This window comes from Cyprinodon variegatus, unplaced genomic scaffold (assembly GCF_000732505.1).
Source record: "Cyprinodon variegatus isolate N-32 unplaced genomic scaffold, C_variegatus-1.0 Scaffold111, whole genome shotgun sequence".
In the NCBI taxonomy this organism is placed as follows: Eukaryota; Metazoa; Chordata; class Actinopteri; order Cyprinodontiformes; family Cyprinodontidae; genus Cyprinodon; species Cyprinodon variegatus.
This window is the reverse complement of record NW_015150564.1, coordinates 541953-557624: the sequence shown is the minus strand read 5'-3', so window position 1 is coordinate 557624 and position 15672 is coordinate 541953. Positions and strand designations below refer to the sequence as shown.

Here is a 15672-nt window from a genome sequence, read left to right as displayed (position 1 = left end):
GACGTCCATCCCCGCTAAAAGTGGGTTGTAACTCAAGTAATGGATTCTTAGTTCTTATTTCAACCGTTGCGTAAATTAGCTGCAACATATGAATCAAGATGCTATGACCGAAAAAATTTGATTGACAGATGACCGTTGATATATGATTGGCTGAATTTAGGTGTACAAGCTGACGTATAAAAAACTGGCCTGCTTAAGATAACGAAAAAAACACAGATTTTAAGACAGGATTTTTATTTTAAATAGAGATTTTCTAAATTTTGGGACAATATAATCTGATAGAGTACATTTATATACATGTTTAAGCCAGAATGATTTGAAATTTAAATACGACTTCCCTACGACTTTAAGATGTTTGTTCACTCATGATATCCAACAAACCTCTGAGTTCTTCCCAAAACAAACAAACAAATTTGTTTATCATTACATTACGGTTGTCACTTGACAGCAGGTGAGCATTAGAGTCATATTAGTGTTGCTCAACTTTCAGCAAAGAGACATCCCAGTGTTTGGTTGCCAAGGTTGCCTCTTGATTGTGAGACAACAGTAACTGTGTTGGGTGAACATCAAGTTCATTCCACCAAAAATGTCTGCTGCCCCAGGGTGCATGGAGAGAGCCTGTGATTGGCAGAGTCTCTCCTGTTATTTCATCATGGCAACCTCATGTTCTTTGGCAAGTAGGCTCTCTGGGAAGCCAATTTCAAATAATAAATTATGGCCTCAATAGCTTAGTCTGACAGCAAGAGATTCAAATATTAAGTCAAGGTGTAACAGGGAGGGTGGGGTGGGGGGTCCAGTACCTGGACTTGCAGTGGGGGAGTCCATGGAGCGTGACTCGCTGCTCCCTCCAGCGCTCTCTGTGTCGCTGCACATCCCTCCGCCCTGACTGGCTGAAGCCCAGGGACGAAAGGGACCCTGGATTCGAAGTGCTATAAAAAACAAAGCAAATATAAAACTTAGATGAAGTGTAAGCAGGTGACTGCCATGAGAAACAACCTCTGATTTGTCCATTTGGAACAAAAGAAGAGTGATGGATTGTCAATAGTTTAGTAAATAGAGTTCCTTAATCATTGATACTGATATCAGTAAAGTACAGCTGTTCTTTTTCTTTTCTTTAAATAAACAGCTCTGACTCAGAATGTCTCCTTCTCATCTGTAACAGTTAATTATTAAATAAGACACGTGGTTTGCAAAGTCACCACTGCATTTCATTAAAAATGATATCCTAGTTTAATCTAAACAGCTTGTAAAACCATACTGTAGCTGTTTCCATTGTTCATATTGTGGGTCAGTATGTGGTTCTAGTGAGAAAACAAAGATCTAATAAATTTAGAGCAGCTCAACCTTCTACTATGAAGCTGGACAAGCACCTTTCTGTAAGATTGATCTGAAGATGATTAACCTGAACCACCAGAAAACAGTGATCAGTCCAATCATCAAACACTACAGAGAGAAAGTGAGCAATAGCATTTTAATAAACGGCACCACAATTAAACATTAGTGGAAGAATCCTGGTTTATTGAATATTTTGTACCGAGTCAGATGATGCTTATGGAAATGATCAACTTACATTTGGTTTGATTAGTTTAGATCAAAAAATGCAAAAAGTGACCCATTAGACCTAACTAATGGTTTTTAATATAGTATACTAACAAATACCATTCTTGGAAGCTTTAACAGCTTTTGATTTTATTTTGCCTAAACAATGACATTAAAGAATAGGGATTTTTTTTTTTAGATCTAGATTCCTTGTCATTGGCTTGGATACTTTCTGCTTAACTTTTACATAAATAATATCTTTTAGAAGACAAAAACTAAATCAAGGCTACCTCTTTATGAAAACTTGTACAATGAAACAAACTGTTTCATGTTTGAAATGGTAACAGTTTCCTATTGCAGATGTTTAACAAAAATAAAGTATTTCAAGCAAAGGTCATGTAATATTTGAACTGTTTTATTTAGCTGGGCTCTGGGTAAAATGTCTCTTTGGATTAGAAAGGTTGCTGACCCCTGGTTTAGACCTTAATTTGTGACTCAGAGCAGGAAAACTAGTGAACCACATAATATTAATGAAATGTGGCCAAGTTTATATGAAATGATTTAAAGCAAGTTTTGAATAATGTATTTGATTTGGTACATTTTGCAAAATAATCTTGAAATATTTTAACCAGCTGTATAGTAAGACATGCTTAAACAAATATGAAAAAAAGCACTCTAGTTACTACTTTAGGATTTATTGAAAAGTTTCATAAATATGCCCAAAAAAAAAATCCTAAATCAGCTCAGTTTAAATAAGAAAAAAAGTTGGACATCCATTTTTTTCAGGTTAACGTTAAAAGAAGCATACCTTGGATATCAGTGCCTCCATTGGAGCGTCTCTCTGCTATTTTGGCGTGCTGGCTACTGCTTTGACCGTCCACGTCTTCCCCACCCAGAACGTCAGAGGTGACGGACATCTGCGACAGATTGCTGTGAGACGAGTGGCTGCCGCTCAGAGAACGCTTGTTTAAAGGCAGCCTGAGTCAGAAAAAAAAGAGCAAAACATAAAACAAACTGAAATCTAAGTAGACCAAGGTGAGCTAAAACTTAGAGCATTTCAGAAAATGTAAAACATTCAAACCCATTTTAATTTCTCTGAGTGATAATTAGATTCATAGATCCTCAGCTGAAGAAACAGCTGCTTATTATGTTTGCTAATACAATCAGCAATGACGGGATCCACCCTGACTAATCCTGATATCATGAGATCAGAACATCAAACATACCAAACAATTACTGGATAATGACGACTAACTGACACTGAAGTGTCCAGCTCATCTATAAACCGTGCTTCCCATTGTTACCCCAAAGTATCCCACAATACACCATCAAGTAGGTCAGTGGTCTATATTTAAGCTTTTCAGGGAGCAGTGTGGTGGGTAAACGGGAGCGTGGGTGTGTGCATGCGCCAAAGTTTCATTTCCTCTCTCCCAAGCTGAACTCTTTTGATCAGAAGGATCAGAAGGGGAGGGGTGGGGGTGGGTCGTGGTTGGAGAACAAAGCGCTCTCTTATTCCCCATCTGTCTGGTATGTGCATGGGTTTGTGTGAGTGATCACAAACCTGTGTCAACAATAACCAGCCCCCCCCCCAAAAAAAGAAAAAAACACTTTATAGAAATTAGTAGGACAGCTGAGTGTGTTCATATGGGGGCCTGATAATGAGAGAAGTTCAGCTAACTGAGGGGGAAGCCAACGTCGTTAGCTTCTGTGTCTGCTGACCGCAATCCTTTCCACAGGAAGCACCCACCACCCCGATTGTTTCACGCTTTCCAAAACAATTCCAGTCACTCTCTCACTCTGCTTCCCAGTAGTGAGGTCCAGAGTATATTTAAAACAAACTGTCCCCTTCATTTAGTGGTCTGCTGCTCCATATAGATAATAAAAACTGATCATCTGCATCTCTTATTTCACAGCCTGCAGTATATCTCCCACTTTCCTTCACATTATGAAGCCCCTCCAAGCTAATCATAAACACTGTTGTGTGGGACTTTTGCGTTTTGAGAGTGATGTGAAGTTTGTGTCTTGTGATGACAAAAATACCTCGGAAGGTAAAATATCAAAATGCATTAAAACAATGAAAACAACACAACATTTAAAAAACAAACACTAGACGGAGTATGAGAAGTTATCTAGGCTAACTGCAAAAAAATTAAATAAAATGAATCTGCAGGTAATGCAACACAATTGCCTTCACTTCCCTCGATGAGCGTGATGTAAAAAAGAAACAAATATAACCTCGAAACAAATCTAACTCCTCCGCTTCTTTCCTTTGTTCTGCAGTTTGACTACTCTAGGTCACAGACAAGAGGCTCTCAGTCACTCTTTCAAACTGCACAGTTTGCACATCAACAAAAACAATCAGCCATGTTCTCACTTTTGATTGAGTAATTCTGATTATTTATTTAAACGAAGCCTGTGTTTATGCTTAAATGTTTCCTTTTAACATAACATCATTTGATAGAGGCAGTGTTGTGATATTTCTCTGACTTTTTATATAATTAAAAAACTTTTTTCAATATGTAAAATATTTTATTACTGTTGGCAGGTTTTTTATTTGTCCTTTTGAATGAATACCGGTTGCATGGGGTCTGCAAGGTGATCTTATTGTTTAATGTCGCCAGACCACATAGTCAGTGGTAGGATTTCCATGTGATTGTGGTGATTGACCCTCATGAGTGATTGGCATCAACAGCAAACTGGAGCATCCCTATAATTGTTTTAGAATTGAATTAATGGAAAAGTCTTTTAGAGTTGATAGATAAAAGCAGATGCTTTGGCTGACGGTAACCGGATAAGGCTCTGTGACTTCCCTCTGTAAATAAATGTCATCACTGTTTACCATGACATCTCATGGCATCATGTTACACCCAGACTTCACACAGTGGCTAAACGGGAGCCGCTTGTCATTTTCAGTCTGGTATGTCAGGCATCTCACCAGGCGTTATGAGTGACAGTTGAATCCGACGACTGCGTCTCCAGGCGAGGCCCGTCAGCCGGCAAACTCCTGACGAACTCGATGTAACGCTGGCCCGGTTCGTACTGCTTGGCATTTTCACACAGACTCTGGTGGTTGATGGGTAAAGACACCACCTGGGCCTGCTGGAGCTGGAACCAGTTGACGGTGACCTGCAACGAGGACCGACCTGATAAATCATTCTGCTTTATTTCACTCTCCATTTGTCAGCATGCAGGACATTAAAGCTCTGGACATACAGCTTTGAGGGTGAGGTCGCACTGGGAGACCATTTCTCTGATCTGAGTGATGATTTCACTCTTGGTGTTAGCCAGGTCCACTCTCTTCACGCTCACATCAACCTGGCAGGCTTTGCAGTGCTCCCTGGCCTCCTCCGCCTGTCAGAATGAAGACATATAGCTGCTTATTCTTAAAAATAACATGAATAATTGTCTGCAGCGATAATCAGCTGAAGAAAAAGAAATCGACTGTAAATACAATTCTAAAGAGGATGCACTCTACCTTCTGCAGGGCCTCCTCCTCCAGCCTTCTCCTCTTCTCCAGCTGCTTGGCTGCAGTTGCGCTCCCTCCTCCTGCTATCTGCTCCTCCTCCAGGCGGCTGGTGCTCACCTTGGCCTTCTCGTACTCCTCCTGCCGCTGGGCCTGCAGCAGCCGGGCCTTCCTCAGAGCGCTCTCTGCCTCTTGCTGACAGAAACAGAACAAAATTGTTTATTCACAGGCAGAGAGGGAACTCACACGCAGTTATCAGTAGCATAAAAATGCTACTTAAAAAATGAAACCATAATTTAGATATAACACATAAAATGCAACAGAGTTTATCATTTTGCAATAATAAATCTTATATATTCCCTTTTTAAATACAAAAGGAGTGCAAAAATCGGAGCAACTGCTGGTTATACTGTTAGGAAAGCGGCTGCTACTTTGGATGACCTCATGATAAAAACAAAGCACTCTCAGTCAGCAGCTCACCATTTTCTTCTGCTCTCTCTGCCACTGCTCTTTGACCTCTTTCCGTAGTTTGTCCAGCTCATTCTTTCTGGCCTGGAGAGGCTGCGAACAAACACACTCCGTCTTTAGAACCTCTCGCTTTCCTTTGTTAGTCATGATTTCAATCAAAATAAAAATGATGGATTACCTGGACAAATTTGTTGCTTTGGAGTACTGCTGCGGTTTGAAGTACCAGCTGACTGTATTCAATGTCGTTTTTGAAGGCAGTGGTGTACGTCTCGTGGAACGGCATGAACTCCTGAAGCGTGGGAGGGAAAGCCCTAACGTCAGCGCTCGGAATGCATCAGATACAAAAATGAGTCGCCGCAGCATTTTCTCACCTGCTGACTTGCAAGCGTCTTGGCAGTTTCTGCCATTTTGGCGTAACTTTTGGCACACTCGATATCTGGAAACAAGAACAGAACATTTCAAGCTCATTTCTGAAGGCTGCTTTTGTTGCTCTAATCAATAGCTCTTTACGGTCCGTCCTGTACAGTGTAAATGCAGGGCTTTGTAGGTTCAGCTGAAACCATTCATTAACTAGTCTAACAAACAAAAGATCTCACACTACAAACTCAAACCTGGAGCTGAGATAATATCAAACAAACCTCCAGTAAATCCCCTCATTCAGACTCTCTCTAAAATGTTTTGTTTGGACCTAAAACCAAATATAAAGCTGACCAAACAGTGCTGACAAGAGGGAAAACCCTGGGACTGCATTACATTCGACACCAACAAGAGAGGGAATCAAACACAACAAACATACAAATGAATTGGAGATATACACACAAATCATTCGCCAACTTAAATCAGATGATTGACAGCTTGAAATGTGTGGCTAGAACCTGAAAAACCCATACAGGTTATGTTTACAGCAACACTCTTCAGAGTGGAAGTTGTGACTTAATGATTTTAAGCTTCAGTTCTAAAAAATGAAGGCAAAGGATGGTTTTTAACAGTTGTTAAATACTGCTAAGAGCTACAGACTAAATTTAGGCATTATTATTACAGTTATTTAGACGGGTAATGTGTTACAATCTGTACTGTCAGTTTTGACTAAACCTGTGGGATTCAGGTATTTATGAAAAACTATTACAGACCTTAATTTTGTAATTGTCAAAAAAGATAATCAGTAACATTATTTTACATGGATGGAAATATTGTAAAGAGACGTATTACTTGCTAACAAAAGTAACTTGTAATATAAAAAATGTCACATTTTCGGACTAACTTTCCAGACACTGTTGAACTTTCAGGCTGGGCTCCTCATTGAGTGAGAATTATTCATGACTTGGAAAAACATGACTTGGTCCCCCTTCTGGTATGTGGTAACAAAGAAGGTAGGATTTTCTTTATTTTCTAACCAGTCAATCACTAGTCAAAGTTAGTCACGTTACAGGGTTTATATGTGATTCTCATACACATACATATGTATATTAGGGGTGGAGCGGTTCACAAAATCCAAGGTTCGGTTCGGTTCACGGTTTCGTGGTCACGGTTTTCCGTTTGGTTCGGTATATATGTCGATTGTTAGCCTGACATGTTGGTCGTGTTGCTGTTAGCATAAACAAAACATGTTGCACAATGCTTGCACACTGTTGCACTTTTATCCACAACTTTCTTTCCGCCGTCATCGTAGGTCACTCGAAATGCAGAGTGGTCCAATACAGCAGAACTATAACGTGCTGCTTCCGACTCCTGTTCTTTCCCACTGGTCATACCGACACAATTCGCCACAACAACTGATTTTTTTCTGCTACACCCGGCTACGCTGCTTCGCTTCTTCTTCTTCTTGTTTGCTACTGGTGGTTGGCTTTGGTCGCAGTACCGCCACCTTCTGCTCTGGAGTGTAAACGCTTCGCCTATGAGAAAAAGGAGCCGCATATGAACCGAATGCAACACACGCGAATCGAACCGAGACAGTCGAACCGAACGGTTCGGACGGTTTTCATAAACCGTCCTATCCCTAATATATATAAAATGCTTTGTCATCTTTAGAGTCGACAGGCTGCAGATATCCCGAATTCCTTGTTTTCCAGCCATTTTTGTTGAAATTTGCATTTTCCCATTCTCTAGCTTTTTCTCTGCCTTGAACTTCTTTTCTGAACATACGGCTTTACGATCGACAGGAAGCAGTTCCATGCAAACACGCGAAACCAGTTATATTTGCTATAATATATCTGACGAAATTGTTTTAATAAGCTTTTTTTTTTTTTTATAAAGCATTTTAAATGCCACGATAAACACATTTAATGAATTTTAATGCCAATTAAGGCCTAGGTTTAAATAATTGAATCCCTGCATTAAAACCAAAATTTTTAAGTAAAACACCAACTGGGAGAAGTCTGAATCAATGCTGTCATATTTTATTTACAGCCTTGCTCTTTGAAGGTGCTCTTTCTAACTCACCCACACTAAGCCTTTTCTCCACCCATGCCAGGAGCTCCTTGGTGTACTTGGACCACGCCTTGGCATAGAGCAGCACTGACTCCACTCCGCTGTCCTGTCGCTGCAGGGTCCTGTCCACTTCTTCGGGCCGAACCGGAGGAGAAGGCCCTGTGATTGCAAAGGAAAAAGAAGAAAAGAGGATAGGTTTAACCGATGGACACTAAACATGAGATCTACAAGTGCACCATATGAATGGTTACAGGGCGACATCCAGGACTGTGAGTCAGGGGGGGAAAAAGCTATCTGACCTTGGCTAACAGTGATATGGGCTAATACCATGGAGGCTAACCAACACTGACAGCAGACATGTATAAGATCAGTAAGGTGTTTGCTTGTTATTGACTTAATCCTTCAAACAACACAAGCAGTGTGTAGAAATATATGCCCAGAAACATAAAGCAGCAATAGCATCTCTGCATAAAAAGTGATTCACACACCACTTATCTGCATATTTTTAGCTGTAGTTTTTTTTTTTTAACCTCTCAATCTATTGGTGCTCAGGGAGAACAGTAGCTGTGTCCTCCATTTGAATTACCTGGTGGATCATCTTTCTCAGGACCGGATCCACCAGATTCCACAGAAAGGTTCTCAGAAGACTGAAAGAAAAAGACAGAATGCTTAAAAATAAATAAATAAATACAAAGCAGGGTGGAAAGGAAGCATTTCCTACATGGAAAAACAGAACGCTCCAGAAACATGCATGAAACAATCCTTATCAGAGTCCACTTCCTCCTAAGATCACTTTTACAGTAAAAACTCCAGCAGGAAAACAACAAGGCGCACCAAAAATGTAGCACCGGAGGAGGACCATTTAGGTAAATGCGTCAGCCAGAGAGGGCTTTGTTCACCCCTGAACTCTGCTCTCTGCAGGGTAATCTTTCACATGTCTGGCTGGACAATTCAGCTTCAGTAAGCCACATCCTGGTGTTAAAACTGGGGCTTAAAAGTAAAAAAAGACATGACTCTTTTTTTTTATTATTATTATTTTATATTAGATACCTTTCTAAAAGGAAACAGACTTGAGCCCATTTGAATCAGCTGTCGGACATAAATATTTACTTTTCTTACCCTACATCTCTTAGTCAGGGGGAGCCCCAACACCGATCCATTCTCTACATCTCCCATAAGGAAGTCAGACACTCTGGAGGAAAAATCAGAAAGATAAAAACCAAGGTTAGTGTGAAAAACTGAGAAAAATTACCCCTGAAAATCAGTAAAACTCATTCTTTTTGGTTTTAAAGAAAGGATAAAGATTCAGAATTACAACAAATAAAGTGGGGAGTTATAGATTATTGCTTGAGCTATGAGATGTATTAAATGTTAAAATGACTCAGCTTCCTGTTTCCTTTTGGGTCTGACCTGCAGATTCTGATTTGACTGATTTACAGTTATTTTTTCAATCCAATTTTATGACAAAAGACAGGAAAAAAAACAATGTTGCAGGTTCGTAAGATGAGTTAGTAGCTCTTTCCATTTATGCATCAAACTTGTATTACCTGATGAAGGTTATACGAATTTATGCATCAAACTTGTATAAGCTTTATGACAGCAGCAACAATAAGTACATTCCAGCCAATTAACTGCTTCAAATCATAAGTAATCATTGATGCTTAGTTGGTCTAACATCTTTGTTTATTTCCATCCAGTAAAAAAAAAGTGTTCACAACGGTAGGGTCAGACTTACACATTGCCAAAGGTGAACGCCAATGTGTCAATAGCAGAGTAGATCTCACCAAAAAGCTTCTGTTTGTTCTCCTCATTCACCTCATTGAAGTTAACACCTGGTGAAATGTAAGAAAGAGAGACTGAGTCAGGATTTGGCAGGACAGCGAGCTGATGAATCCTGTGTGCCTCCTTTGTTCAGAGGCATCAGCTCCACGGTATGATTCACCATCCTGTTGATGATGTCAAACATGGAGTTAATGAAAACTTCTAGAGTCACGGTACACTCCTAAAAAAAACCAAGAGTACTCGCCAATCAGATTGTGTACTGAGATTTTTAAAACAAATCAGAAATCCCCCCCCGAAAGGGTCCAAAAACAACTTTGTAGTTTAAAAAGATAAGCAGGGGCTGCAAGTGTGTATATTTTGCTGTAATCTGGCCAAGCAGTAGTTTCCTGCTGCAAGTCTAAACACAGCGATGACTGAGGACAAAATGAAGGGAGAGAGGGGGGTAAATACGGCTGTAATCAGGCTCTACAATAAACTTCCTGTTCTGACGGAGAAAAAAATAAAATTAACTCCCCCAAAAAGATGGTCAAAAAGCAAGAGAAAAGGCGCAACGATAAATACGTGATGTCAAATGGAGGCGCTCTGCATCATTTCCTCCGTCCTCCCCTTCCACTGGAACAATGAACATTTCTAGAGTTCAAACGCATAGAAAGGAGAAACTTTTGTGGAAATCCAACTTTATTTCTCGATGACCACGGAGATCAGCACTTTTTTTTCTTCTTTATGGGAAAATCTAATGTTGGAAAAATTCATACCTTCCATATCTCTCAATAACATGACTCTAAACTACATGTTTTCAATTGTTTTTTTGTTTTGTTTTTTGTATCTCTGAAGGAGGAACATAAAAATGTGTAACGGCTACAGTTTCACAATTTTGTTCATGCCTTGAAACGTGATGAAAGAAATGTCACATGTCATTTCCTAACAGGACAATGCTTTTTTTTTCTCAGGTTATTTCTCAATTCAATTTAGAAATAATGATCAAATGAAACTTAAAAGAACTTCATCAGAAATGACCCACCTTCATTAACTGTTCTTGGCCTCCTCCTAACCGTAATGAACCTACTTGATTCTGGAGGCAAAACCGATTAACCAAAGCTTCTGATCAGCCTTAAATATGAGAAATTTCCAATCTTTAAGCAGCTTTCACTCCCAGAAGGAAAAGCAGCGAAGCACATCCAGTGAAAAACAGAGTAAGCCACAGGTGACAGCCGTTCAGGATACAATGACTTGCGCAGGTTTCGTTGTCCTCTGGAAGCTTCTAGTTAATCCCAAAGCAACTACTGTAGCCAACGGCGATAAAACGCACACGACTCCTGTGCCGTTCCGTGTCCTCCTCTTCTACCCCACCCCTACCCCCCAACAGGACATCCTGAGGCTTGCTGGAATACAATGCCACTACTCGCTCGGGCCCCAACCAACAGTCCCAAAGTGGAAGTTACATCATTGGGAAAAAATGGTATTGTTTGTATGGGAAAAGAACTACACTGTCGAATCACCCGTCCGTCAGTAGCAGAGATCCCTCCAGCGTTCGCCGAGTCGAGGTGCTTTTGGTCCTGTAGAGCTAAATGTGACATTATGGCATGGAGGTAAACGACTACATAAAAAGAATTGGACAATTTTCGTAACTATTTGATCTCATGTTGGACCAAAGTTATCAGCCGACAAGAGGAAAGTAGATCAAATCTAGTCCAGTTTGATCAGATGGTTAATTTTTCCCTCGGTTCTTAAGGGTACAGTTAGTAGTACAAGAAGAAGAGGGGAGGGGTCAAGAAGTGAGCGATTCTGACCACCTAGTGGCAGAAGAGTCCATGGATTAGTCATCAGAAGCTTGTTTATATTCAACTTTAAGCAGCTCTTTAAAAGCAAGTCATTGTAAAAACTAGGAATGAAACAATTAATCAGATTAATCCTGATTAAGCGATTATTCAAATACTCGTTAACTAATTTTGTAATCGATTAATCATTAAATGGAGAATAGCAACTGTAAAATATACCTTTAGCTAAAGGTGCAACGTAATTAGAACAGTAATTATATCAAAATTGGAAAAAATACATATATAAATATTTACTATTTAAGATTTAAAAAAAACATGCTCTATAAAGAACTCCTAAAGTTGAAAAGTTTTAGTTTTACCTGGATTAATTTTGTAAAAAAGTCTTCTTTAAGGAACGTTTGGCTATCCGATTATTAATCGATTAATCAGAAAAATAATCGTTAGTTGCAGCCCTACTAGAAACCTATATAGAACTTTATTCTGGAGCTTCCATCAATCAGTGTTAACAAAGAGATTATCTAAAAGATATTTTATTGAATTTTTAACAGAAAATGTAAATTTCTTTACTTCCAGTATTTTTCGTTTATTATTTTTATGCATCTACATAAAAAATAAAGCACGATCAGACTTAACCGCTCAGTCCAAAACCAGAATTCAAAGACAAACATAAAGTAATAACATGTTTATTAAACCCCTACAAACTGTGGAGTTACACAGCGGTTTTTCTATATTACATTTTCCTGATTGATTTATAGACTTAAAAAAAGTATCCTTAGCTTTTACGGGTTATTCCATCATTTGGTGCTCAGGTGACCAAATTGCAGAATATCTATTAATGTAATTTATCTGGACATCAGGAGCCAAAAAAGTCACAATTTGTTTTAAGAAGGAGGCATATAGTCTTTCAAAGTTGCTAAAACTGCTAATAAAATTGGAGTAAAGCTATAGCATCAGATGGCTGTTTGTCAATAAAATCAAAGGTTTGATTTTAAAAAGCTGCCATTTAAAACAATTGAAGTGTATGTCTGTTTTTAGGGCTTCCTATGAGAGTTAACAGTTTAAGGAGTCTAGTGTGCATTTGATCATCTCCATTACAAATACACACTTTGTAAATTCTCCAACCAAACATAGACAGGATTTTATAATATTTAAAACCTTTACTCCATTTGTGAAAACTAAACGCTTTGGTTTGTCAACATTTTGTTTAAATCTGATCTTGTTCATTTCTATGAACCTGGGTGCATCATTTCAAGTTAAATCAAGCACACCAGACAAAACCCAAATGGTACACCTAAATAAATGAACATATCAGTTAAACTATATGCGTATGTAGAGCCTCCTCTAAGGAGCTGAATGTTCTAAAAAACATTCCTAAAGATAGAGGCTTTGTTATTATGCTTGCAGGAGGTAGAAAAAGAGTGTTCAGCAGAGTAAGCTGTCATGAGAGAAGGGAGGATCAGATAGGGCAGAGAGGGAAAACAGACCGAAGGAAGAGTGGAGGAGTGGTTGGCATGTTTTACAGGAAACCTGCCGGTTACAGCGGGTCTGTTTACATGTTTTAGACAGAGCTGGCAAGCTCCGCTCACCTTTGACAGTGGCGATCACTGTTCCAGCTTTGCTTAGGATGTCCACAGAGTTGAGGCTCTGGTGCTTCTTGATGATGGCCTTCAGGACTCGCAGGAGCTCGCCGAGTCGCTCATGGACTGCCTGATGAAGGCAATCCTGGTGCTCTGGAAGTTAGCAAAAAAGGACCAATTATTTCCAACTATGACTACCCTCCTGTAAGGATATCATCAACTTAAAACCAATCATCATAGCCTTGTAATTTTCCCTGATTTTTCTTTCCTTATTGGAATTCTTATACAGATCAACACAAACAACACAGCTGTGAGGGAGAGGGAAACCAATGAAAAGTTTACTACATGTTTATACAAATAGAAATCTGATAATGCACATTTTATACCACATACTTCAATTAAAACCTGCTAAAATAAACACAGTTAAGCTATTTGTTAACAGGTTAACTGGTCTCAGCTTGTCCTGCCCCAAAGACAACATCAAACCAAACAGTGCATATTACTCTGAAACATGGTGATCGGTGCACCGATCCCAGTTTTATGGCTGATCACTAATCTTTAAAGATAGCCTTATCTGCCTAATCTGATTTTGGCTAATACCATTTTATTTTTTTTATTACTGACACCATCAGGTGATATAAGCATATACACCTTCAATGTTCCAACATTTCTCTATTAAAAAACTCTGAAACAATACTAACTTGTTCTAAGCACACATGAACAGTTAAATATAAATAACAAATATAGAACATTAGAGCTATTATAGACTTATTTAAAATCATACTAGAATGTCCCAGTCAAAGCCTGTATCCAGGTCCACCAAAAATATTTTTTAAAACAAATGAATCTTCAAATCATCTGAATGAGCCTAAATGTCTGCATTTCAGAAACAATTAGCAAAATGATCATCTCTAGATGTTCAAAGCAGGAGACATACCCCAAAAAGACTTTCAGCTGTCAATGTAGAAAAAAGTGAGTCTAGGAAGCGATGACCGAGAGCGGCTGAACGCAAACGCTCTCCACAATCTTCCTAAAAACCATCCATCATTATCCTTGCTAAACAAACCCTTTGAGATTGGTCTGTACCACGTCCAGAAGGTGGAAATACCTCGGCAAGGCGCCGAACATGATAGCATAAATAGAAAGACAGCTCAACACCTCCTACATTACACCTTTGACCGGCACAAGATATTTCAGCCTTACTAATCAGTTCTTAAACATGGTGAAGTCACCACTGTAGAATTTAGGGCTTCCAAGGGTTATAAACAACCTCTCAGACTGCAGCTAATCCTTTCTAACCATCGATGTGCCTCCTGTCCGCAGAGAAACCACCGGTCGGGGAAAAACACTGAAGCTGCCAAATATGGAGATAATGCGACATTGTGTAGTTCCATTATAATTATAGGCTATATGCAGACTTAATTATAAAGAACATGGCATTTCAGGCATTCAGGTATGTCCGCTTTCTCAACAATGAGTCAACACTGTTAACAAAAGGAGAAAATGCACTTTGTTATCAAGTAACCTTGAAACTCTGCTGTTGGCATGCTTGAAGTTCATAAAAGAGAATGCGCCAATTAGGAAGGAGCTCAGAAAATAAAATCGGGTTTACTACCTGTTGGAAACATCCAGGGTGGGGAGACGATTACTCGAGGTGGGAGGACACGGAAAAGTAAAACAGGAGACACTTTTATCTGTTCCCTCATTTATCAATAAACACAATTGTCACAGTGGCCCAGAAACGCTGCAGGACTAGACTGTAAACATGTTAAATACACAGGCTGCTGAGTGAGCTGTTGTCACTCGATGCTTTAAACACACTGTGTTCTGTCATTATCTTCGTCATGCGTTTAAATGAGGGGTTGCGTCTTAGTCACACCTCGCTGGAGACGCACACAGAACGGTTTCAGGCAGTAAAATCCACAATTTGTGCTGACGATCGGCCCCGGATTACCCGTCATGGAAAGAGGGATCAGGAAGACTTTATCCGTCTCCCGGTTTTCGCCCTTTATTTGTCAGTCCTCTGCAGCCAGTTCACCCAAAGCTGTAGGGCCTTTGGCGCCGTCGTGACAATGTTAGTTGCTGATCAGACTAACAACTTCTGTTAACACGTGATGGCCATCACTTGATAACCATAATAACAGTTTTCATATATGCTTGATTGGGAGGAGAGGTGGCTGCAGAACCAATGACTGCAATCCCAGCTGGGCTTTCCTACACAGAATATCCTCCACCATTTAACACTGAAAATAACTTTGCATTTACTTCTACTAGGAATGGCTAATGGGATGTTATTGGACTAATTCAGGTGCATGAGAACTAAAACTTGCCAAATATCCAAGCAAAATAAACAGAACTGAATTCTAAGGAAATCAAAAGAGAATACATTTAATCCCTTGATGTTAAAAGGAGATTTATCTCTTTTCTGAAAAGATTTTGAATTGTTTTCATGACTGTTCGTCTACACTCTGACCTGGGTCATCAGGCGGTCCATGATGGTCCAACTCAGTATGGACTATTGAACAGAAAAGGAAAACAAAATGTGCAGCAGGTTCCTCGATGGACAAAAGATTTGATTCCAAAGAAGATGCAACAAAATCCTCCCCTTTATGCATCAAGGAAAACTTTAAGTTACTTT

General features: G+C 39.4%; 1 protein-coding gene across 4 annotated transcripts in view; it reads right to left on the bottom strand.

Moving 5' to 3' along the window:
• LOC107084920 (rho GTPase-activating protein 29-like) overlaps positions 1 to 15672 on the bottom strand; it is a 42224-nt gene that overhangs the window by 6512 nt on the left and 20040 nt on the right. For 2 of the 4 annotated variants that reach the window (XM_015374984.1, XM_015374985.1), the window contains exons 3-15: positions 13044 to 13187; positions 9633 to 9729; positions 9017 to 9089; positions 8484 to 8544; positions 7910 to 8056; positions 5842 to 5906; positions 5649 to 5759; positions 5483 to 5563; positions 5015 to 5197; positions 4753 to 4890; positions 4475 to 4665; positions 2348 to 2517; positions 801 to 929 (exon numbers count right to left, since the gene is read on the bottom strand). In XM_015374984.1, the coding sequence (XP_015230470.1) occupies positions 801 to 929; positions 2348 to 2517; positions 4475 to 4665; positions 4753 to 4890; positions 5015 to 5197; positions 5483 to 5563; positions 5649 to 5759; positions 5842 to 5906; positions 7910 to 8056; positions 8484 to 8544; positions 9017 to 9089; positions 9633 to 9729; positions 13044 to 13187 (1590 nt within the window). Of the gene's footprint in view, positions 1 to 800; positions 930 to 2347; positions 2518 to 4474; positions 4666 to 4752; positions 4891 to 5014; positions 5198 to 5482; positions 5564 to 5648; positions 5760 to 5841; positions 5907 to 7909; positions 8057 to 8483; positions 8545 to 9016; positions 9090 to 9632; positions 9730 to 10700; positions 10826 to 13043; positions 13188 to 13971; positions 13987 to 15672 lie in introns of those variants that run through there. The other 2 variants (XM_015374986.1, XM_015374989.1) reach the window with 2 other exon arrangements.